General features: G+C 41.0%; 2 protein-coding genes across 3 annotated transcripts in view; one reads left to right on the forward strand and one right to left on the reverse strand.

Annotated features, from left to right (window-relative positions):
- Positions 1-4,048: 4,048 nt before the first annotated feature.
- On the forward strand, positions 4,049-22,225 carry tmie (transmembrane inner ear). Of its 2 annotated transcripts, none has more exons than XM_054768697.1 (4): positions 4,049-4,485; positions 8,060-8,177; positions 11,765-11,914; positions 21,858-22,225. In XM_054768697.1, exons 1-4 carry the CDS (start codon positions 4,387-4,389, stop codon positions 22,109-22,111), a joined length of 621 nt encoding a protein of 206 aa, XP_054624672.1. In that variant the 5' UTR covers positions 4,049-4,386; the 3' UTR covers positions 22,112-22,225. The 2 variants fall into 2 exon arrangements, with proteins under 2 accessions (XP_054624672.1, XP_054624674.1); XM_054768699.1 differs by lacking the exon at positions 21,858-22,225 and adding an exon at positions 12,040-14,586.
- The window catches only part of pth1r (parathyroid hormone 1 receptor), a 64,634-nt gene continuing 61,504 nt past the window's right edge, over positions 22,090-25,219 (reverse strand). Inside the window, exon 13 of the mRNA XM_054768696.1 lies at positions 22,090-25,179. Within this exon, the coding sequence (XP_054624671.1) occupies positions 24,802-25,179 (378 nt within the window). The 3' untranslated portion in view covers positions 22,090-24,801. The remainder of the gene's footprint in view (positions 25,180-25,219) is intronic.

The raw sequence follows: 25,219 nt of genomic DNA on the forward strand, positions 1-25,219 counted from the left end.
ACCAGCCTCCAAAAACGTTGAAGAAAGGTGCTTTATAAGGTTAGGTCCACTTTCTTGCTTTTGTTGATGTAGAACAGGTATGTCAAACTCGTGCCACGGAGGGCCGAAACACTGCAGGTTTTCTTTCCAGCCAGTCACTAAAGCAGGTGATTTTAATGATCAACACCTTCAGTTTGAGTGAAGGAGCTCATCAATTAAATCACCTGCTGAAGAAACTGGTTGGAGAGAAAACCTGCAGCGTCTCGGCCCTCCAGGGCACGAGTTTGACACATGTGATGTAGCAGATCTGCCACATCCAAACGTATCGCTGCAACGGGCCAACCTTTGCTTAGTGTGTATATACTGTATGTCCATGTGAGTCTTCATGTGAGGTTTTTTTTGTGCATGCGCGCTGTGACACCCGACTCCAGTGAATCGAGTACTCGATTCACTTTAGTGGGTGATTCATAAAAGGAAGGAATCTAGGAATAAAAGGAATCAAGTTTACCATCACTAAACAAAACAGTGAATATCCCTACCACAGAGGACAGAACCCAGAAAGAACAGACACACATCATAGAGGCACTTACTACCTTTGGGTATCCTAACTGGGTCTTTGTCAAATCCGACAAAAAACAAACTACAAACACTACAATTGACTGAGAGAACAAAGAAGTCCAGTTGCCTCGATTCAGCATTTGTGGATTATCTTGACCTGGATGAATGAGAATCTACACAGACATATTACACGATCACTTATCTCCATTGTCCTCCAGTGATTGAGACTACAAAGAAACAATGTGCAATTTTATCCCAGGAAGAAGCAGTCAAAGGAATGCAGTGAGTGCAAATGATGTGGATGTGTTTTTCTTAGGAGAAAAGTGTAGAAATGAGCTGGAAGTTTGAGTCATTGGCTGTGATATCACCACCACCAAAGCAGACATCCTTAATGTGTGCGTGTGCGTTCGTGTGACTTGATGATGTGATGGACATGAGCAGCTGCACACATCACATGCTACTGATCCTTTTGTTTTTTTGAGTCATCTCATTAGCGAGATCAGCACACACCAGAGACAGAGACAACAATAATTGGCGGAGGCCATGAGGGGAACCACATGCCAGCTGAGCCGCCGACTCACCTCAGGTGCTTTTTTATTTTTTATTGTTACATGCTGACTTTGTGCATGCTGAATTATGATGCTGGAGTCCAGACTGGAATAAGATTTTAAATTCTATCCACAACACCCCACAATGACAACATCAACGTTTTTTTTAAAACGGTTTGCAGGTGTTATTAAAAAATGAAAAAGTAAGAAATGACATTGATGGCATGGCAATATGGACAGGGGACACAATGAATGGACAGACTACCATATGGAGGGTAATTATACCACATGACTTTATATCAAACTAGGGTCATTAGCAGACAGTACACAATGAATGAATGACAGAGATTCTGGCTTGACCCACACGTGCTTAAGTATTCACAGCCTTTTCACAATACCCAATAGCAGTTCAGTATTTCTGAATATGATGCCACACATACAGTATCTGGGCAGTTTCCCCATTCCTTTTTGCAGCATCTCTCAAACTCCATCAGGTTGGATGGGAAATGTTGGTGCACAATCTTTCTCACATCTCTCCAGAGATGTTCAAGGGATTCAAGTCTGGACTCTGGCTGGTCCACACAAGGACATCCACGGAGTTGTCCTGAAGTCACTCCTTTGATATCTTGGCTGTGTGCTTAGGATCATTGTCCTGCTCAACCCAGTCTGAGGTTAAAAGTGCTCTGGAGCAGATTTCCACCCAGGATGTCTGTATATTGCTGCATATATCGCCCTCTATCCTGACTCGTCTCCCAGTTCCTTTTGCTGAAAAACATCCCTGCAGAATGGTGCTGCCACCACCATGCTTCACTGTAGGGATGGTATCAGCCAGGTGATGAGCGGTGCCTGGTTTCCTTTTAGGTGCCTTTTAGCAAACTCCTGATGGGCTGCCATTTGCCTTTTTACTAAGTATTGACTTCCGTCTGGCCACTCTATCATACAGGACTCACTGTTGGATTGCTGCAGAGATGGTTGTCCTTCTGGAATGTTCCCATCTCTAGACAGAGGAATGCTGTATCTCTGTCAGAGTGACCATTGGGTTCTTGGTCACATCTCTGACTAAGGCTCTTCTCCCCCGATTGCTCAGTTTAGACGGCTGGCCAGCATCAGGAAGAGTCCTGGGGTCTCATCTATAAAGCTTGTTTACGCACAAAACAGGGCTGAAAAGTTGCGTGCGCTGTTATCCACACAAAGTATGTGATCTATAAAAATGCAACCTGATGTGAGAATGTGCGCACCAGTATGAAAACTTTATAGCTGGGATATGTCATTTTGGAGACGTGATTTCTGAAGTTTGCTATTTTTAATGCATTTGCAAACATTTTAAAATACTTTTTCATGTTGTCATTATGGGGTCTTGTGTGTAGAGTTTTGACGCAAAAAATGAATGTACAGTATTCTAATTTGGAGTAAGGTTGTATCACAAATAGGGTTGGGCATCGTTTGAATTTGAGCGATTCCAGTTCCGATTACTCATGTCGATTCCGGTTCCTAACGATTCTCGATTCCGATTCTTTTCAGAGATAGGGTATTAAAGATTTGCATGATTTAAATGAGGGCGCTAACCAAAGTTCTTGGATGAAATGTCTGAATGTCTCCATGATTTTTTTTTTTTTTATTATATGAACTTTACTATGAATTTCTCACAGGGCTATTTTCAACCAGTATATAAATATCAAACTATTGAACATGAACATAACTGTTAAGAAGTATCTTTATATAGGAGTACACATTCACAAATGATTTTTTACTTTTGAAAACCTCATGAAAAAAACAATTACGCATATCCTGTTTATGTGTTGGGGAGTGTCTTATGATGCCGAATAGACAAATAGCCACGGGGCGGCATGGCTCAGGTGGTTTGATCCTCCGTCCCCCTGTGATCGTGTCGAAGTGTCCTTGGGCAAGATACAGATGCTGCACCATAAATGTGCTAACAATGTCAAAGCGCTTCGAGTGCCTTGGAGGTGGAAAAGCGCTATACACATAAAGACCATTTACCATTTACAAAGTGTAACTTAACCATGTTACTGTGTTCCTACTAACCTGTGTGCAGAATATCCAACAAGTCCGGTGTGAATGGAGTAACACTTAATGCGGGGTCTGGTCAACTTCCTGGCTAAAGCTAGCTTTAACATCAGGTCGTTTGTCTATGAAAAAGTACACAGCCTTCCGGTAGCTGGATATTTGAGTATTCGCATTATAAAGTATAATTTGTTTGCAGCAAAAGATTGACGTCATTTATTGTTTTACTTACCTGACTGGTTGGGACAAGCCCGGCGTAGCACGTCAAAAACAGGGCACTTTGGACACCTAGAATTCGGGGGTGTTAAATCATGTCAGTCCTGCACCCTCCTTTGCATGATTTGATGGCGTGGCAAATGTTTCACTGTGCCGACCGTTCATTTTTTTGCAGAATTTGAGCGCCGTTGCACGCTGTCCATGTTTGAAATGGATGAACACCAAACCCTTCCTGACGCTTCTTCGTTGGTGTTATGCGGCCATTTCTTCCGGTCGGCGGGCTGGTTCATCACCGAATAGGAATTGAAATTTTAAAATATGAACAATTCCAGGAGAATTGGAACGTGAATGTGAATGTTTTGAACTGTAGATTGATGTGTGCTACATCCTTTCTCTTTCAACTCCGCTGTCACAGTTTACAGATGCCATGTTCAGTGCAGTGTGGATTGTGGTAAAGACTGCAGCACATCATGGTAGCACAGTAAAGGCAATTACAGTCTAATTGAGAGGTGGCGTTTGTTCAGTCCTCATACTGTGTATTTAGTGTATGTTCTTTTTTGAGATGTGTATAGTTCAATTATAGTAACCCATAAATTCACACTAATGGACAGGCTGAGAGCATTTTTAATTGGTGCTCCAGATGTCCAAGCAGGTAGTAAAGATGAGGATGCTCGCTGCCATTGGTTTCCCTATCCTGCACAGGCCAGTCTCATTGTTACAGTAATGCCCATCCCCCCCAAGCACACCCACGTACACAGGATGAGCTGGCTGTAAACCACACCAGGTCTATTAATTAATTAATGTGGCCCGACTGCCTGACTTGACTTCCCCCCCTAACGGGAAGCAGTATGGCTGGAGTGCTGCGGCATTGCGGGATAGAAAGACAAGAGGAGGGCAGCGAACCATCATTGTTAGTGGACCAAATCTACCATTAATCACCTGGCAGGGCGGTGGGTTGGGAGGGGGCGGCGTTGTGGTCCAGTTCTGGTATTATTCGGCGCCAGACAAGGGAAGAAGCAGGAGAGAGGGAAGGGGGAAGGGTGGATGCAGGGAGAAGAGGATGGTTGGGGATCCACAGATCCTCCTGCGGGGATTCACGGGACCGCTGCTGCTGTCCCAGTGTTTGTCTTTCGTTCTGTCACAGATACCAGACCCTGAGGTAAGAGCATGCTACACAAACACCATCATCACAATGTCCTCCACCAGGTGACCTAAGACTCTCTAACTAGTACATGTGTTGCATTCCTCTCATGTTTGGGCGCGATATGAAAGTACAATGCAAACCTGTCAACTCTCTAGTATTCCCTGGCAAACTATCATATTTTGTCCTTACTCCCTGTCGCCCCCCACCGTTTAGTTTCCTGTATTTTAACTTTCATTAAAAAAAAAACAAAATCCTCTACGGTACTGCAGTCGACAATGGTGAACTGCAGAAGGCAATCGTGCATCAGCAGTCGGGTCTTTCCACCGAAAAAATTCCCTTATTTTTAAATCCTGTTGACAGATCTGGTCCGATATGATGCATTGCATGTTTACTTATTGACCTCAGCTGATCGATTGAGAAGGCAAATTCTATTCTGGAGGACTTGTCGTTGTGTTGTTATCGATGTGTGTCGAGCCACACATGTGCTCCCTATTTCATAATATGACAGAAAGCTGTAAAAGAAGCCGCTTACCTTTATGAAAGTAGGAAAACAAAACCAAAGCCTACCACAATTCCTTACATTTGTTCCCATAGAAATCAATTCTAATAGAATTCATCTGTTCCAGAGTCAAACTGACCTCTGAGTTGCTCAAATTAAAAACATTCCCTCATTGGAAATTATGGAAACACTCGAAACCTTTACTAAAACAACTTTTTAAAATACACTTCTCGTATGTTGTAGTTGTCCCTAGTCATATAATTAAAGATTTTGGTAGAATTGTGCATCCATTCATACTTAAAATAAACATTTTTTCCAATGCAAAACAACAGTGAAAGCGCCAGTATTGTTCAAAAAGGCTAATGCGTCCTTGTTGTTTGCTACTTTTTCTCTCACAGTGTAAATGAATCAGTGTCTGCAGCAAATGTAATAAATGTAACTTTTCTCATCTATTGGCAACTAAAGTATAGAGTTTCCAACATAACCTCTTTTCATCTAATTAGCTAGTCGATGCCAGCATCACCCGGGAAGGAACCAATCGATCTCCTTTCATTCATTTTATTTGTACTTTTTTTCTTAGCTCTATAGACAACTATTTTGACATTGGTGATGTTGTTTTACAGAAATTCTGCTAACTTGACACAGTCAAGTAATTGCAACAGGCAGAACATCTCGAGATGGGAACATTAGAGAAGGCAGAGTGGAATGTGAGGTCAATAAGGGTGCTTGAATGGTGTCTGTGGGTAGATTGGTTCCAAAGGAAATAGAAACATTGACGCATGTGACCCTGCTCTGATTGCACATTAGACAAGGTGACTTTACACACCCCACTGACAGAAGCTTCAATTAATCTATGATAGGATGTTTCACATAATAAAACATTGTTGAGCATCCTATATCCTATGAGGATATGGTAGGAAATTGTACATTAAGTCATCTCAGTCCAAGGAAGAGTATGTATCTTTGAATGTTTATCCAAAAACAGCAAATGTGTAAATGTATTATTATATTAACTGTACATTAAGATATGAATGTTCTGACAAAACCCGCTACACTAATATTGGAGACATGTTGTGCTAAAACTGCTATATTTTGCATAATTTAAACATTTTGTAGACAAGTTGTGTTCGGATGTAGTTGGACATTTGCTATTCAGCTTAGAAATGCAGACATATGGTTATGTAGATGTCCTCCCGAGGCTGCCAAATTGTTAACAAAATTGAAGAAAAAATTCTGGATTGTTGTCAAAATGTGCCGCACCACTGCATGCAGCTTTGTGGAAATTAGTTCGGCAATTTTAATATAACACTACGTACAAAACAAACCAAAAATGAGTTAATTCATTTTGCGTACAACTTTCCAAAATATTACTAATTACTAGTGTCACGAGACGAAGATGCACGACATTGGGTCTAGAAAAACGAGATTAGACGAGATTTTTACTTTTAAGTACAATGAAAAAAATCCAAAAAATATATAACAATATATTGAAATCTGCTAATTTAATTTCTACTACGTTACACTTCTGCACCCTGTGTGTGTATGCTACCGACCCCACTTACAAAAGGGCTCCCCTGATTCATATCGTTGTTCCGTGGAACAAATGTGCCAAGGTCCTGAAACAAATGAGTGAACACTCTTGCTGTCTGCTTGGAGGCGAGGAAAACAGATGCGCATGCACATGGCAATATATTGAGGCCGGCAAAATTATCGAGTTCATTTTCATATATTGTGTGATTAATTTGTGGATTAATTCCTGAAAGAAAAATCTTTTTTTTGGTCAGTTTTTATTGTGACACCCCTACTAATTACAGTGCATTTTTATATAAAATCCAAGTAAATTCCTGGATTCATGTTAAAATTGTATCATGTTCTTCTTTTGCCCCTTGGTTTAGTGGAAATAAGTAGATTATGTTATGTTCTGGGACCACAGTGGAATGCCAAAAACCAGGATTAATGGTTATGGCCATAAAAATGTATTTTTGGCACCACATACCACCCCCCCACTCAAACCATCCTGCTTGACGACGATGTTCTCCTCTGATTTTGAATCAAAATTTGCAATGAAAGTGACAGTTGTAATTATTAGATTAGATTCTCCCCTTCTCTCTTCAATTGCCATTGTTCACTCACAACACAATCCAGGTCCAAGTCCTAAATATTCCTCACACACTTATTGAATCCATTTAAATTACAAAATGTATAAATACTCATTATTAATGAATGATAATGTAAGATGACCAATAAACAGATGGAATCAGAGTCAACGTGGCTCGAGAAGGCGTTCCTCCAAGCCGCGTCTACATAATCCATACTGCTTGCCCGTTCTAGTTTCAGTAACAATTTATGATGACATATGAAGTTGAGTTCAAACGGCTTTGAGGCCAACTTGACTGTTGGAGCTCGTGCTTCCGTCACCAAATAAACTTTGGTCTCAGCACAAAATTATGGTGCGTTCAAAGAGCGCTGAACAAAGTGCAAAATCTCAACGCATGACATGTTTGGAGAAAAAAAATTTGGATAAAAAAATTTGGGGCAAAAATACACAAATTTGCAGGGCCGTCAATGCAGAATCGTGAATGCGCGGGGATTCAAAATAAATGAATTCATTTTTTGATTCTTGCCAAAATGTTCTATTTTTCATTGTTAGCCAGAATGATAATTGATTTGGTGTTTGCATAATTACATACAGAAACAAGATTAAATAAATGTGTAAACCCATATAATGCACAAGAAAGTCTTCAATCAACCTTAAAAATACATCCTACAAAATTCCTGGATTTCCATCAACACATCATGACTTTCTTATGCAGTGCTTCTCAACTAGTGGGATGGAGCCCCTGGCGGGGCGCGGCGAGTTGTCTGGGGGCGTGAGAGCCGGGGGGGACTGTACTCACAACATTTCTCGAAGGTTGGCAGACCTGTTAGTGTCTTTATTCATGCTTGAACGATGCTTGTGCCAGCAACTCATACAGTGGTTTGTACAGATACATACATTAACTTGCCAGTTTCTCAATAGTATTTCGAGCTTGAGTCTTTACTGGCTGTCCTTCATTCATTGCTTTATTTTCTTCTTTTTCTCCTCCTCAGCTTCTACCCACAGATCCCCCAAAGAAGCCCGACCCAGTCACATCAGAGACAGTTGTGTTTTGGGGCCTGCGTTTATGGCAGGTTATTGGTATCTTTGCTGTCTTCGTTTTAGCAGTCGGTCAGTATGGCGTCAATGCACCACACACTACAGTATAGCCAGTGAATGTACAGTCCATGGCGTAAATGTGTCTGAATCAAGCTAACCTCACAACCATAAACTTTCTAAAACACATTCTTTGATGTTGTTTGGAAATGACTTTTTGCTGCAGTGTGTTGGCTTTGCTAGTCTTTTTCACACCACATGAGTGCCAGATGCTGGTGCTCGAGGGCCTCTTCTACAGTATACCCTGATGAGCTCAGACAGAGCAGACATTTAATTTAAAAACTTTAATTTAAATACTATAAAGGTGTTAATGAGTTCAGCACAGCCAAAATGATCTAACTGCACTAAAACTAATTTTGTGATGTCACTGTTACCGAACATAACCTGCAATAAAACCTTTTAACCTATTGAAATAAGAATGTCAGATACTTTTTGTTAGTTATGGTGATTCTTTTCACAGCCAAGAAAGATGTTTCTAGAGAGGTGGTGTTGTGACTGCAATTAGCTTTCTTTCATGTTACAGTGATCACCTTGTCATGCTCAACTCCACAATGCAGGCAGCTGTGCTTTTGCTGTTGACATCTACAACCTAAAAATGCACAACCAGCATTAATTAAAGAAACTATACACCAAACATACCACACAGCTGGTTTACAGCCGATCTGCAAGCCAACAGATGGCACAGATCACATCTTCAGCAACATATGTTGCAAAAAGTGCCTCAAACATACCCTAAAGACAATCTACACATAAGTATGGTCTTACAGCCTTGCAGCAAGTGCAAGCCTGAAAAGACATATCACAGTATAATTCACACCTTAAAGGGGACCTATTATACTAATTTTTGGGCCTTTTTATTGAATTCTGGACTTCTATAGAGCATCTACACACGATAACCCGCACAGAAAGCTTTCTAGATCTTCCAGACTCTGCACTTCCTCCTGCAGTGTTTCTTGCCTCCCGCTCAAACGGCCTCCTGCGGAGCCCACTCCGCTGTGATTGGTCACACTCCCAACAGCTCCCTTTTGTCTGATTACTTACCCAAAATAAACACAGTCAGGACACTGATAAATTGTTACTTACAGCTTGCTCCCCTGACTCTTCAACACAACTAAGTAACGTTGGAAAGGCGTCAGACTTCAGCAACAGTTTGGCGGATAGTCCAGCTTCGTATTGGCCTATGTTCACAAAATGCCGTTGACAGATGAGCATATCTTTCTCTTGCTGGCCAGGAATCAGCAACTCCAACCACTTCTACCTGATACTTGCCTCTTTAAGCACACCCGAACAAACATTTCCTGTGAGCCATACGTGCTAACACGGTGAACAGAGCAGAGCGAAGCAGAGCCGGGGGAGCGCAGACCTACAGCGTTTGCCTGGGCATGCCCATATAAGTAAGTCCGGGTTGCATTGACGTCAATGGAACTTGGTGCAGAGCCGTCCAAAACTGCTTTCAGGTTTCACTTCCAGATGTGCAAACCTTATTATCTGACGCGTTGGCATCGTTTAACACGAGAATACAACATTGTAACAACATTTATAGATCAGAAAAGAGGAAAAGCATAATAGGTCCCCTTTAACATATTGATAAAACTTAAAGGAAAACACAATCATCCACAATCCTTATGTGAAACATGAGCACATGTCTTTCCCTTTTCTGTGCATTCTAAAGAGAGAAAAGCAGATAGCATGAGGGAGCTAACAAAACTCGTCATGGGACACACCTATTCCGCCTAGTTAGCCCTAAAAAAAAGTCAAATTAGCTATTTTAACTACTACAAAGCCCTCTAAAAAACCTCCAACAACGTTTTGTTTTTTTATATACAAGCTGTGACCATGCACTAACGGTACATTCATGGTAACATGCAATACTTACAATACAGTAATACAGTATTTTGCCATGTCAAGTGCATGTCTGTTTGTTACTACTAATAATGGCAGACTTTGTGAGAGCCGCTGCCGCTGCCGCTGCCGCCCCCGCCGCCGCCGACTACTTGTGGACAAATGAGGATCAGGAACTTTATCTTTTTGAGCCTGGATACACGGAGGATGAGCTTTAGAAGGTTTTAGAAGCTGGGCCCACAAGAAGAGCGAGTGAAACGTTGTAGCAGATGGGGGGGCAAGTCATTACACTGGCATGACTCCATGGTGTAAATGTGGAGCTTGTCAAGCCACGCAGACAGAAATAGAGAGTTTCTACTGCACTGAGTGGCATACACTGTGACAATAGATGGAAAGGCTTGGCGAGGAGGACATCGCTCCAAGAGATTGCATAACAACAAAGAATTGTTAGCGCGAACCAACCCTGTAGTGGTAGAAACATTTTCCCACCTACCCAAAATCAACTGGAAAAGTACCCCAGACCAGTTGGACCAGACAGACCGCTGTCCATCGAGTAAGTCACTATGATATTGATTGTGATACATGGAGATCATAGCACATGATATCCCACCACAGTCAAAGGTTAGTTATGTAAATAGAACCTTGTTGGCGTTGTTTGGAGGGTTTTTTAAAAATAGGTGTGTCCCGTTACATGCATAGTTAGCTCCCACATGCTAGCTGTTTTTCTCTCTTTAGAATGCTCAAAAAAGAGAAAGACGTGTGGTCTTTCTGATTGTGGATGATGGGCAAATTTCCCCCAAAAGTGCAGTTTTCCTCAGACATTCTTCAATGGCAAACAAAATACACATCCGCATGGTCTTACAGACATGCAGCAAGTGCAAACCCGAATAAACATCTCAGACGCCAACAGATGGCTCACATCTTCATCAACATAATGCTCATACAATGTAAAAGTGCATCAAACATACCTCCACAACACACAATATACATATCAGCATGGTCTCACTGTGCAGCAAGTGCAAACCAGATTGGACATATCACTCTTCAATATACCTTAAATCCTAATCTAAGCAGTGTGTCTCCCTTCATAAAAGTGCATCAAACATAACCTGAGACCAACAGACAATGGTCTTTACAAATCCAGTACAAGTACAAGTACAAATCCAAGAAACTATGCAGCAAACATACCACACGTCTGTCTTACAGGCAAGCATCAAACGAACAGACAGCACAGCTCACATCTTCAGCAACATAGAGTCATGGAAAAAATGATTCGACCACCCTTGTTTCTTCAGTTTATTGATCCATTTTAATGCCTGGTACAACTAAAGGTACATTTGTTTGGACAGATATAATGATGATAACAAATATAGCTCATAAGAGTTTAATTTAAGAGCTGATATCTATCATCTTCCATGCTTTTCTTGATAATAACCAAAATCACTTAACTTCTTACATGAATAGCTATAGCATTGTACTGCCAAAAAAATGTAACTCATTTTGTTGTCATTGTTATATTTGTCCAAACAAAGGTACCTTTGGTTGTATCATGCATTAAAATGAACAAGAAAAGGGTGGTCTAATTTTTTCCATGACTGTATGTTGCAAAAAGTGCCTCAGAAATAGCTCCACGACAAACAAATTACATATCAGCATCGTCTTCCAGCCATGCCACAACTACATGTGAGGCTTCAATCAATGCCAATGTAATACAGCTCATGTCTTCACCAAGTACCAAATTTCTTCCATCTTCTCCCCAGTGATCACATTGTGTTGCATTTTCAAATGTCGGATCCCAAGGACCAAAAAGGAAATTGAGGCACGTCACGCACAAAGACAGGCCGCCAAGAAATATGCCAACACATTGGAGACGGTGCCACCTCTTAACGAGCTGACAGAGGTTCCTGGATGTAAGTCGCTTCCTACTTACATCTCCGGTGTGATGTCTCCTTTCATTGTCTACAATATTCTTCCCTTTTATTTCTAAGTTATTACTTGTTATCTTCTGTCTTCTTGTCTTCGCTTTTGCTTCCAGCTGCTGCTGACACTTCCACCGTACAGACGCTCTCTGAGCAGATCCAAAGCCAGAGTCGTAATAACAGTGATCTCTCCATAGCTGGGGTCACTGAGGAGCAATCCCCCGCACTCACTTTGCCAGAGACAACCTGATTATCTTCTTCTTCTTTCTTTTTTTCTCTGCGCTCTCATCCTCCTCATACGCTCTACTCAAACAACAGAACCTTTCTAAGAGCCCTCACCATACATCCGATGTTCATTTTGCAGTCTGCACTTGAAGTTATCTTAACGTTTATAGTACATAATGGATCATCATCACTGCATTGGAAGAGATACGGCTAGAAATGACATAAATACACACATGCTAATGTTAGCTTAGCCCATTTCCTGCTTCAGTGTTGTGGGGCCTGGCTGGGCACAGCCCCCCGAAAAGGCAACATGAGTCCCCTCTTCCATGAGCTCACCACTCATAGGCGGGGCGAAAGGGGTCGGCGCCGAGTGAGTTGGGTGGCAGCTGAAAGCGGGGACCATGGCGGTCCGATCCTCGGCGGCAGAAGCTAGCTCTAGGTACGTGGAATGTCAACTCTCTGATGGGGAAGGAGCCTGAGATGGTGCGCGAGGTGGAGAAGTTCCGGCTATAGTCGGACTCACCACAGTAAACCGATTTAAACTCATTTGGAAAACACAACATCAAGATCAATTCTATAAAGTAGAAGCATATCAAAAATAAATATTTAGTGTAGTATGGCAGTAGTGATGTATTCTCCGGAATGACTGGATAAGGTTGAACTGCAAAACAATGTCAAATGTACACTAACAACACACATCTCTGGAACAACACAACATTTAGCATCTGAACAGAAAAATGAACATTTCTCTTACTACACACAGTTTTCTCTGCGAGCGTGGTGACAAACGAGGTGGTTGTGCATGTCTGTCGTTGCGCCCATGTGTCGTATTTTCATCAGACACTTCTGCAAAGTCCTTATCCAGCGTTGTCTTGTCCACACTATAAAAGTAAAAGTGAGTCCACACTTTTGATTTTAACAATGCTTGCGTGTCTGTCTATTCTTCGCCAGCATATTCCGCGTTAATTTTGTTAATTTTTTTCTTCTTCTTCTGTGGTTTCCGTCCAATTTTCTGCCGCTGTTGCAAAGAGCTCCTCCTAGATGACATGTAAAATGCTCACTGGACTCACTGAGAAGGAACAGTGATACACGTTTATAGCGGCTATATTGTAATAATAAAAATAGTTTAAAAAAAACATTCACAGCGAAAGTTATCGATAATCCATAGTAGGGTTTAATATTACGATAGTTGGATATATATACTGTAGATATTTTGTCACAATCCTAATCTGGAGCGAAGCCGGCTCCGAGCATGCATTGGGGTAGCTCAGACCTCACGGGCCGCATTTACCCTATTCTTCCATGTCAAGTTGCGGGCCGAGGGGTTTGAGGCCCCTGCCCCAGAGTGAGTACTGGAGAGTGCCCCCTCGGGGGATTCCCTTGTTGTGCTGGGGGACTTCAACGCTCACGTTGGCAGTGACAGTGAGACCTGGAGATGCCTGATTGGGAGGAACGTTTCGATTAACACTAATGTTGCTAACACTAACATACAGCTTAAACAAGCTACCGAATGTATATGGCTGATTCTCCTAAAAGGGACTAAAAGGGATACCAGGGAAGGTGAAGAAAAAAAAATTCACAGAAAAAGTCTCACCATCATAAATTGGAATAAAAAGAGTGAACAATGTCATTTTTCCATGACTGTTTATTAGGATATTGGCTTTTTTGCCGATAACCGATACCCCGATATTGTCCAACTCTGAATTTCCGATATCAACTGATACCGATACCGACATGTGTGACATCATCATAAAGTAACAATACTCTTTAATGAGTACAGCTATTTTGTTGGCTACTCCACACATCTCTGAGTAGATAATTCATGTATTACACATTTTATATAAGAATACATTTGTGTTGCTTGTGCCGAGGTTTATGTTATTTTTGGAAAGATTTCATTCATTTTTAGTTAAAGGGGTATTGTTTAAAATACGTGGATTATTATTGTGATCGATCGACTTTCATGTTCTTATTTTATTCTTATTTTAACAAATAACTGTTTCCCAAGTAGATTAGTGCACGTGTGAATGTACAAACGACAGAATGTCTCTGTAGAAAGGCACTTTATGAAAGTAAAAACATTTATTTGTATTCACTTGCCACATCCAATATGACGGCAACGCTGACGTAAGGCTCAGCGCCCAATGTGGCGTCTACGTGTATGACAACAGCACTTCCGTTTTCCCAGCATGCGTTGCTCTACTGTTGTTGCAAATAGCTGCTAAGTTACATGTTTAGAGCTCACATAGTTGTTGATTAGTCAGCATTATTTGTTGGTCGTGTCTTGTCTGTTGTTGTCTACCTATTACGTTGCTGTGTGATGTTTTTTTTTAGCTCTTTCTTTAAAGACACAGTGAGTAAGAATGGTATGTGGAATGGTATGATTTGTATGGAGCTGGCAAGTTTGTTGTGAGCTCTGTTGTTACTCTGCTTGCTAAATAAAGACTTACTTCTTCCTCACAGGGTTGTGAGCTGCACAGTATTAACTACATGATTCAACAAATTTGCAACGTTGGCGCTAAAAGCTCGACATCGGCTTTCATTGTAGGAAGAAAACGATACAGATGTTGGCCGATATCACTTTTTTATGCCAATATTGGGCCAATAATTGTCGGTGGCCGATATTATCGGACTTCCCTACTGTTTATGTGTATGCACAAAAAAACTAAACATTAAGAAGTACTTGTTAATCACACTGAAGCACATGTAAACATGTTATTTTTAAACCTAAAAATTGAGATTTCAATAAACAGTGCCCTGCTGCTGTGAAATATACCAAAATGTTGCATTTCCTTGCAAGTTTTTCTTCATAAACTCAAACAGAATAAGTGATGCTTTATTTTAATATGCACATTGGTTAGAAAATAACAACTTTAATTTTTTGGTACCCCTTACAGGAGAATGCCATATGGCTTCTCATTAAAATGCCCAGTAAAGATGTCTTTAGCTAACTTACTGGCTTGTCAAATGGCCCAAATGTTAACTAGAGAGGGAATGTTTGCTATCATGAATGCTAACATAGCTTATTAAACAAACGTTTAAGATATTCATAAGAGTGATGTATAAAATGTGACGTTATATGAAGTAAGATAGAGTTTTTGGTATGATGACGAGGCAGACAGCAGGGCACTGCATTCCAGGGGTTGATTTTATCATGGCATATGTTGATATAATGAAATAATGTAAAAGTTTAAAAATAATGAAATAAGTTTATCATATTTTCTGATGATTAAATTCATTGTTAAAGCTATGAAGTGTAGGCCTTGTTAGGGTCAACATGGTTAAATACGTCCACATTCATGGTGTGGAAATAACAAGAAAACCGTCTTTGATGCACTGCGTCGGACTTCGTCGAAGCAGCCAGAATCAGGAAGTCAAACAATAAATGATGACTGTCTCATGCCAATGTAACCGAGGGTTTCAGGGTGCCCGCTGATGTGGAAGTTTGGTGTAAACAAAGGACGGGAGCTACGGCTCTAGGAAGTAAGTTTATTCATGTACAGGTAGTCTCATATAGCAACAGTCAAGAAACCTTCTCAACCCACACAACACACTTCCGGCATTCAAAATAAAAGCTCTGTTGGCTACATCCTGTTTACTTATAACAGAAAGCGGGTGTCACAAAAAATAGTGTTAGCGTGGGAAATGTTCATTGTCAAAACAAAACCCACCAAGCCTCTGTCAATTTCAGATTCACCATCTTAGATTTATTCTACAGTGTGATTGAGTGAAGCAAAAACATCCAATTTCTCTCTCCTCTTCCAGCTCAGAATCATCCCCGTAAGGTCAATGAAAGGGGAGCCTCTGATATCTTGATTTGGTCTGGGTTACCATGACAACATGTCCTGTCTTGGCTCCATCCGTGCTTTTCCGCTCATAAATTCATTTGGGCACCCTAACGCGACGTGGACTGTATATGTTATTGTGTGGGACACTTGAAAGATGAACATCTACACTTGTATACAATATGATAGAGATACAACAGTTAGCATACAGAAATATCGTGGTAAAGGATCAATATATTTCATTTATCAATCGCATGTGTGTTCTAGCAAGAGGGTGTGTATTTAGCATGCTAATATGTAACTCATTTATCCTTTCAATAGCTTACACCCACACTGAGGCAGCAAACGAAGTATGCTAGTGCTAATTGATAACATTACTTTTACCGTGTACTTTTCATAGACAAATCTTTTAGAAGTTGTTTGATTGTGCATGTTTAAGTGCATAACACATAACAACAGCATATGTGGAAATGTTTTTTCATTAACTTTTCAAAGGTAAACATCTTTTGTGAAAGTGTACTCCCGTAGAAAGAAACTTCCTAACATTTATATGCAAGTTGAATGCTTTGGTATTTATATACTGGTTGAAAACAGCCCTGTGAGAAATTCATATTAAATTTGTTTAAAAAAGTTAATATCATTAAACAATTCATGGAGAAGTTCAGACCTTTCATCCAAACAGAATTCTGCTTAGGGCCCTCATTTAAACCATGCAAACTTAAAAGCATCGTTACGAACCGGAATCGGAACGTGGAATCGGAACCGGAATCGTTCAAATTCAAACGAAGCCCAACCCTAGTCATGAGTGCGATGCTTTAAGTGTGTCTGCCGTAGTGGTCGACAGCGTTCCCTCTAAGCTGCCCTTGTGCGCAATCGTGCAATGCTCTCACGTTCTCAACGCACAGCAAATCTATGCAGTACACAAAATGATATTCAACCTGAACTGGTAATGAAATACACACCCAACAATTTATTCTCTACCATTTTGCAATGCAACTTTGTGACAGGAGGTAACTAACAATATATTAAACAAACCTTTCTCTCTAACAAACCAGCCACATAAGGGAACACCCCATTTTGCCTTCTCTTTCTATCCTCGGGCTCGGGTGTAGGGGCCTTTCTTCTTTTAGCAGATTTGACAAAGGCCGAGTTAGGATACACAAAGTTGGAAAAAGCTTTCCTGATATGTGTCTGTTTCTTATGTCTTCCTTTGCCCGTCATCGGATCTTCTCTGCTATGTCCTCGAGGGTTCTGATAATCCCAAGCTTTAAGCCTTTCATATGAAAGCGATCCCACATAAGCTCAGGATGTCAAAAGGAGGCTCCCGCTAATTACATTGTATAGACAAATGTATTGTTAGTCGGTTTAGGAATGTTGGAGCTGCGTGTCTGAATACTTTTGTCTATAAGGTGAGCTATCTGCTGGTACAGCAGCAACAGATGTTCTCTGGGTCACTTGCTACTGCTTCCACAGCAAGTCATCAGGGGGGAGAGGATGGTGGACAGCAAGGAAAAGGTCGCTGAAGGTTTTACGGCCCACCGACTGACGAGCGAGTGACCCGTGAAAAGGAATTTGAGTTTGGTTCCAAGCAACATGCAGCAGACAAAGTAAAATCCAACCTGAACTGGAAATGAAGAATTTATTCTGTACCATTTTGCAATCCAACACCGCGCGTGACAGGTGACAACATAACATATAAGACAATGACGAACACTGTCCAGCCAGTGATCCTCCAGCCAATCAATTCATTAACAATGCGTTACGTAGTACATACTGCTGTTTTGCAGGTTAGCGTATAGCTACTGGCGCAGCGGTGTTAAGAGAGCTAAATGCTGCTTGCTAACCCCTTATTATGGCGAAACGGACAGGCAGTGCCACATCCACTCACCAAGCCAAAGTAAAAAAAAAAAAAACGGTTCTTTTAAGGTGGACTGGCTGTCGGAGTATGCGTGAAGAGAAAAATAAGAGGAGAATCTGGCTGAGAGTTGCCTTTTTCGAATGAGGAAGGGCTGATCTGAAAAACATGCTGCAAAGAGTGAAAAGTATGGCCTGAATGTGTGGCTTACCCGTGTATTTTACCGGACTTACTGGATACAGGACGTGTTACGCCAAGTTTGCCCATTGTTTTTATTTAGACTACCAATACAGTACAACAAATATGTCATCAATTTCAAGTACATTTCCAGGATGAAATACATTTGTCCCTCATTTATTGCTGTTTTATCGGTTCCAGACCCGACCGCGATAAGTGAATTTCTACGAAGATTCAATATTAATAGAAAACCTGTTTATGACTTTCCAAATACGAGTTTTAACATTATTAGAGCCCTGTAGGCATGAAATAACACCCCTATAGTCACCTTTACTCTCATATTATTCTTTGTTACATCACATTGCGTAAAGACCTCCAACGCTAGCATAACAAGCTAGTCAGCCTCTCCAATGTACCTATTCTAAACTTAAGAAAGTGTTTCAAATGGAGTGGGGAAGAAGGATACAGAAGCCAATAACTTACCACTTCCACACAGGGTGAGAGGAGAACCTTTTTTTCACTCGCGCTCAGCCATGACATGTCAGCTCGGCTGTAGTGGCTCAGTAGTCAAGTCTCCATGCAGTGTGAAAGGTAATGTCATCCAACATCATGTCTCACTACAATACTGATGCATGGTGACCAGAATACTACTTATAACTTGTCTTTCAATATTTTTGGACTAATAATAGGCCACAGTCAACCACCAAACAGCCATCATTTATTAGTGAATTATTTTTTTTGAAAAAACACGATATAGTGAGGGAGCGATATTTGAACCGCGGTATAGCAAGGGATAACTGTAGTGCCAGAACAGGCTGCTGCAAAACAGAAAGGAAATAAAGAAAGTAAAGTACACATTCGTCCCTCATTTATCATGATTAATTGGTTCCAAACCTGACCGCGATAAGTGAATTTCCATGAAGTAGGATTCAATATGGGCCGCACTAGTGGTTAGCATGTTGGCCACAAAGTCAGGAAGTCAGGGAGATCTGGGTTCGAATCTCTGTTGGGCATCTCTGTGTGGAGTATGCATGTTCTCCCCGTGCGTGTGCCGGTTTTCTCCGGGTACTCCTGTTTCCAAAAACATGCATGTTAGGTTAATTGGCGACTCTAAATTGTCCACAGTGTGAATGGTTGTTTGTCTATATGTGCCCTGCGATTGCCTTTCAATATTTTTTGACTAATAATAGGTCATAGTCAACCATGAAACAGCAATCATAAAAAAAATAGAGTGATAGAATGAGTGAGCAATGTTCAAACCGCGATGTAGCAAGGGATGACTGCACATAATTAACAAAAAAGGTAAACGTAAATACGACAGAATGGAAGTTAGAGTTCGTGTGTACGCTTGATGCCGCTCGCAGATATACGTGCCATTTGCTCAGACACTTGAAAAATAAGGAGGAACATTGGTTACAAGTCCACTTCCTGTTCCCCAAGAGGAAATAATTCAGTGGTTGAACACTCCGACTTCTAATGATGAGCCAGGTTTTTATGCTCTCGGCCGCTTTTGACATTTGCTGTTGTTTGTCCTTTGGCTTCTCAACCTTTCGGAGCTGCTCCCTCTGCAGTCATGGTTGTTTCATGTTCGAAAAACACACTGAAGATCGGACCTGATCTTTATTGCAGCAGCAATTCACACTTAAAACGGTAACTGCAATCAAGTTTTCAAGACGTGTGCATGATGAGGTTTCGCTGTATTTGCTCTTCTTATATTTGCTGTCTTTCCCGTCTTAGCAGCATTCTTGCCTTCTGTTTCTTACACTTTTTTCATCACTTTCTACATTTTTTTCAACCCATACTGAATAAGAAATGAAGAACTGGAGAAAGCAATCATCACCTCTAAAGCCAGTAAGCTCTTATTTAATATTTCAAATATTACATTTCTGCTTATTTGCAGGAGAAAAAAACCCTAAATGTATCTTTCACTGGGAGCAGTCATGGGGGATTTGTTTCATAGATAAGAAGCTTAGAGAGAGAAAAAAACATTTTCAGACAAAAATTGCCTCTAAAGCCAAACATCAAAGTCATACATTTCAGAGTTCAAACTAAATTTGGGGGGAAAATATGCCTTCGTTAAACACCTTTAAAGTCGTACATTTCATGTTGAGCCAAAATGTCTGAAGTCAAAAAATCCCTCAGTCATAAATTTTCCACCTTAAACTACATTTTTGGGGAAAAAAACACCTCTCAAATTGAAAGCACCTAAAATGTTGTACATGTGGGAATTTATCGAGGGAAAGGCTTCTTGAGACGTCATCTGTACTTCTGTGAAGAAGGTGTCGGACGTTTCGCTCCTCATCCGAAGAGCTTTGTCAGCGAACTAATAAGTGCTGGTAGCCTAGGCCTTAAATACAGTAAGAGTGGGCGGAATTGGTGTGCCAACACCCTCCTCCTATTGGTTCCTTACACTAAGCCTGGGCGGAGTTGTGGTCTAATCCTCTCCTGCCATTAGCACCTCCTATAAAAGGGGAGTGTCACTCCCTGAGTTGGGTATGAACGACTCTGATACTGGCTCGTTAGCATGTATTGTTCTGGCTCGGCACTGGCTTCACCTCATTTGCAAGACTAAGAGCTGTGGGTTTTGGTCTCAGTAACCTGCTGAACACAGGGTCCAAATTAAACCTCAAACCACCATTCCGATTCAATGATGGGTTCTGTTGTTTGACAAAAATAGCTTCCTTCACTCCTCTTTCAAACCATCTGTTTTCTTTGGCCAAAATCTTTACCTCGCTGTCCTCAAAAGAGTGATTGGTTGCTTTAAGGTGTAGATGTACTGCTGATTGAGGACCACTAGAATTGTCCCTTCACAGAAGTACAGATGACATCTCAAGAAGCCTTTCCCTCGATGGACAACTCCTGCACGACTGAGAGCCTACACAGACTCATGTGGGAATTTAACCCCAAAAAATACGACTCTAAAGTCAAACATGCCTAAGGTCATACATGTCATAGTTTCAACAAAAATACAACTCCAGTTCCATCGTACGTTGAAGTTCAGATTAAACTTGAAATGAAATGAAAACTAAAGTAACTTAAAAGCTACATTTTGGAAAATAAACACCTCTAAACTCCAGGAGTTCAACTACTATATACAGCAAAAATACAACTCTAAAGTCAAACATTTCATAGCTCAAACGCTTTTCAAGTTTAACGCTACTAAAGTCTTACATTTTATAGCCCATGTAGTCTCTAAACTCGTACGTAGAAAGGCAGACTACATTTTAAAAATACTAAAAATTAAAAATGGAAAAGAACACCTGTGAAACCACGTTAAATTTATACATTTGGGAGGTCAACCACAATATCCGGGAGAAATACCACTTTTACAGTCGTCAAATATGCCTGAAGTCATTTCAGAGTGTCAGACATCTTTAAAAAAAAAAAAAAAAAGTACAGCTCCAAAGTAAAATCTGACGACGAAGTTCAGACTGAATTTTAGAAATAAAAACAAATTCCAAACTAAATTTATTTGGGAACAGAACATCTCCTAAAGTTGTACATTTTGGAGTTCAACCAAAAGCTTCATAACGCCAAACGTCCTTTAAATTCAAAATTTTGTAGCTCAAACTAAATTCACGCGAATTTATTTCATTAAATAAATCTCTAAACTCAAAGTGCCTTGAGATGGTTTACATTCTTTAATATTTAAAAAGCGAAGCGTGTTCCCCTGTACATCCACAAAAGGCGTTGATTGCCTTTATTAGTTGGTGACATGAGAAGGTCAACCCATTCGAAAAATGATGTCTGCTCCCGATGTGTTCTCCACTTGAGACGTTCCTCTTGAGGGTGTAAACAGAACAGGCTAATTAGAAGACACAGGAGACTGTCTTCATGGCCTGCGTCCTACTTAACAAACCTCATCTCATCTCTTCTTGTTGTCTCGCTGCAGCAGCCAAAGCCGAGGACAAGAAGGAGGGCGAGGAGGAGGTGGCCACCGTCTCCGGGAAAGTGGACGCTGATCGAGGGGAGAGGAAGAGCAAGGAGGCCAGGAGGGAAGGAGGCAAGGGTGCCAAAGAAGGTAAAGGGGAGGAAAAGGTTGCATCGACGGCGAAAAAGGGGGAAAAGGGAGTGGCGAACAAGGAAGGAGGGAGGAAAACTGCAGAACGAGGAGGCAAAGAAGGAGCTAAGAAAGCTCCAAAGTGAACTCATGGATACACTACTTCCTGTTTTTGTATAGAATATTCTTTTTACCCAAATTCATGTCTCAGGAAAGCATCTTACACCAAACACCTTTTATTGTCACGCTGCAACATTAAACACACTCATATGTACACTGGGCCCCACGTCTCCGTGGCAACGGGATAATAAAACACATAATAAGACAACTCTTCTATACTTCCATGAGAGGTATTATTAAAAATACACTTTGACCTTTAGCTCTATGATCTATCAACCGGGAAAAACCACAATCATTTGATATAATCAGAAGAGAATACTGGATTAGATGGAGAAGAATAATACTGATGATAAAGTGCTTGTGTAGTAACAATAGACATCCATGCTGTGGTACTGCACTCTTCATTAAAGATGTCCAGCAAGATGACTTTGCCTCAGATGACCCAATTCAACAACAGCTCGCTTTATGATATCAAAAGTAAAAATGGCCAAGAAATGCAATCATTTTGAGCTTTAAAAAGATAAAATAACTTTCCAAATGTTCTTAACCGAATTTAGCAGGAAATTGTATTAAAAATGTAGGACTGCATTTCATAAAATGTGACTTTTGCCACAGAGTGAAATCATAAGACAGTAAAACAATTAATCCAACAAATGAAATAAGTCCGTTTTCTACTACAGTGGAACCTCTAAAGTTACACATTTCTGAGTTCAACCACATTTTGGGGAAAACTATGTTTCTGGAGTGGATCGCCTCTGAGTTTGTACATTTTGGATTAAATTTTGGGGAAGAAAAAAATATTGTGAAGTGGAACATTCTGAAGTTCAACCAAATTTTGTTGGAAAAAAGTCCATGGACTCTAAGGCAATACATTTCTGAGTTCAACTAAAATTTGTGGGGAAAATAGACCTCCAATTCACCTCCTAAGGTTGTGCATTTCGGAGTACAACTACATATTTGAGAAACTTATGATTCTGAAGTTGAACTTTGCAGTTCAGTGAAAAATAGGCCTCCAAATTCAAATGCCCCTAGAGTGCCTTGGACAAAAGACTTCCAAATTGAAAGGTCTCTAAATTTGTACATCTCAGAGTCTGACAAGTTATTGGGAAAATATTAAGTGGAACTTTTTGAAGTCCAAACAATTTTCAGAAAAATACCCAACTACTCTCCTAAAGTTTAGCAGAATTTCCATTCACTATATATTATTTCGAATTCTAAAAATTGATTCTTAATCCAAACAAATCTGATGTCAACCAACCTAATTAAAAGTGCTGCCGGCCGTACTGCACGGGGGGTTGCTAATTTTTGAATGTGCTTTTCCAACATCGCAAGCCATGGCTCATGTTTGTTGTCAGCTCATGATAGCGATTTGGCAAAGTTTAGCTACTAATGTCAGCGATGTATAGCTTATCACGAACACACAATGACTCCAAATTGTCAGCCGCTTCTCCGAGACAAGCGTCACGGACATGCACGGGTGCACGAGACAGCGGCGAGTGAAAGCCAGGAATGCTAATCATTTTATTCCGGCTGAACAACATTTAGACATTTATTTGTTGAAGTGTGTTCTTTTAAACCACTATTGGTAACATATGCTAGCTGGCGGGGGGGGTTCTCATTTTTTGGTTGAAAAAAAGGGTAGTTTGGAGCTGAAGAGGGACAGCGCATTTAAGTTGAAAATTCGAGGTTCCACTGTAATCACAGTACTTTTTTGTACAAAATTCTCCAAAATCATGCGGACAAAGGGATTTGGGGTCTGTCCGTCTGTTGACTTGGTCCGTATGGAAATGTCGGAAGGTTATGTTGTACTCCAGTTCCTGGCGGGCTAAAACATGCTATTTAGAATTGCGATGCTAACTAGCCCAAAAAGCTGGGCAGTTGTGTGGCCCAAAAACCATGACTCCATGAAAGACAGCTGCGATGTCCAGTTCTGTCTTCATAATACCAACACACTGACGACCTGTATAACATTTAATTGCTGAATTGGTCCATGTAAACAGAAGAACTTATTGAACTTACTATTCTCTTTGGGTTCCTCTGTAATAAAACCAAGCCTTTAGTGCGGCGGCAGCTTTTAAGATCTCACACGGAATGTCAAAATGCTCGTTTGTAAATATCACCGATGTGGTCACATAAAACAAAAACTATATACACAAAAAAAACTCATTTTGGCAAAAAGACGATGACATTAGCTCACAATTAGAAAGTCTTTGTAAACATTGTGACTTGTATGTACATCAGTAAGCAGCATATATAGCACTGGATTTTATTTCTACAAGTGTGTTATTGTCCACTTGCAACATGAGCGCCGCCACTAGGAATTCCAAGGGTATTTGGAGACCTTGCTCAGTGTTAAAAAGTTGCCAAACAAAAGGTGAAATGTTATTGGGGGTGATACTTGACACATTCAGTCGTACTTAGAGAGGACTCATGTTTGACAGAAATGTTCACTGTGGACAAATGCTCCTTCATAATAAAAGTAGAAAAACAATCTGAGGGACTTCAATTACCTGAGTGTCTTCCCCTTTAACACTGATTTTTCTCCTAAATTTTGAAATCAATCTTCACAAGTAAGGCTGTTACCTGGCAACTTCAGTCTGCACAAATGGATCACAAAAAATGATGGCAGTGGACGTAAAGAAAGTAAAAAAGAAATGCCAGCCTGTTTTCAGACTGTTAGACATTCACTGTAATGAGGGTGGTCCCCACTGCGAGGTCACATGACCGTCTCCCTCTCCTCCTCCACCACCACCACAGGCAACGGCTTCTTCTCCTCCTCGCTGGGCGGTAAAGGCGCAGAGGCCTGCTGCTCCTCAGCAGCGTGGAGCTCTTGCTGGCCTGACGAGGGTGCAGAGTTCTCGGAAACTGAGCCGTTCTTGACATAGCCCGGCAGGTTGCGGTGTCCGTTGACGGGTGTCGGCCCCAGCCGGGTGGTGAGATGAAGGGCATGCGGACCCCTGGCGGTAACATTGGTGACGCTGGTGTGCGACACCATGGGCCCATAGCTGTACGTGTTGCTGCCGCTGCGTGCCTTCCTCTTGAAGTCCAACGCCAGAGTCCGCCTGCTCCATGACTTCTTGATTTCAGCTTGAACCTTGAAACACAACACATTTAGTATTGTTGCAGGCCAGGAT

This window comes from Dunckerocampus dactyliophorus, chromosome 2 (assembly GCF_027744805.1).
Source record: "Dunckerocampus dactyliophorus isolate RoL2022-P2 chromosome 2, RoL_Ddac_1.1, whole genome shotgun sequence".
In the NCBI taxonomy this organism is placed as follows: Eukaryota; Metazoa; Chordata; class Actinopteri; order Syngnathiformes; family Syngnathidae; genus Dunckerocampus; species Dunckerocampus dactyliophorus.

Coding starts and splice junctions, on each gene's coding strand:
- tmie (XM_054768697.1), top strand. CDS start 4,387: ATGGTTGGGGATCCACAGATCCTCCTGCGGGGATTCACGGGACCGCTG. Junction 4,486..8,059: donor CACAGATACCAGACCCTGAG/GTAAGAGCATGC, acceptor TCTCCTCCTCAG/CTTCTACCCACAGATCCCCC. Junction 11,915..21,857: donor GCTGACAGAGGTTCCTGGAT/GTAAGTCGCTTC, acceptor GTCTCGCTGCAG/CAGCCAAAGCCGAGGACAAG.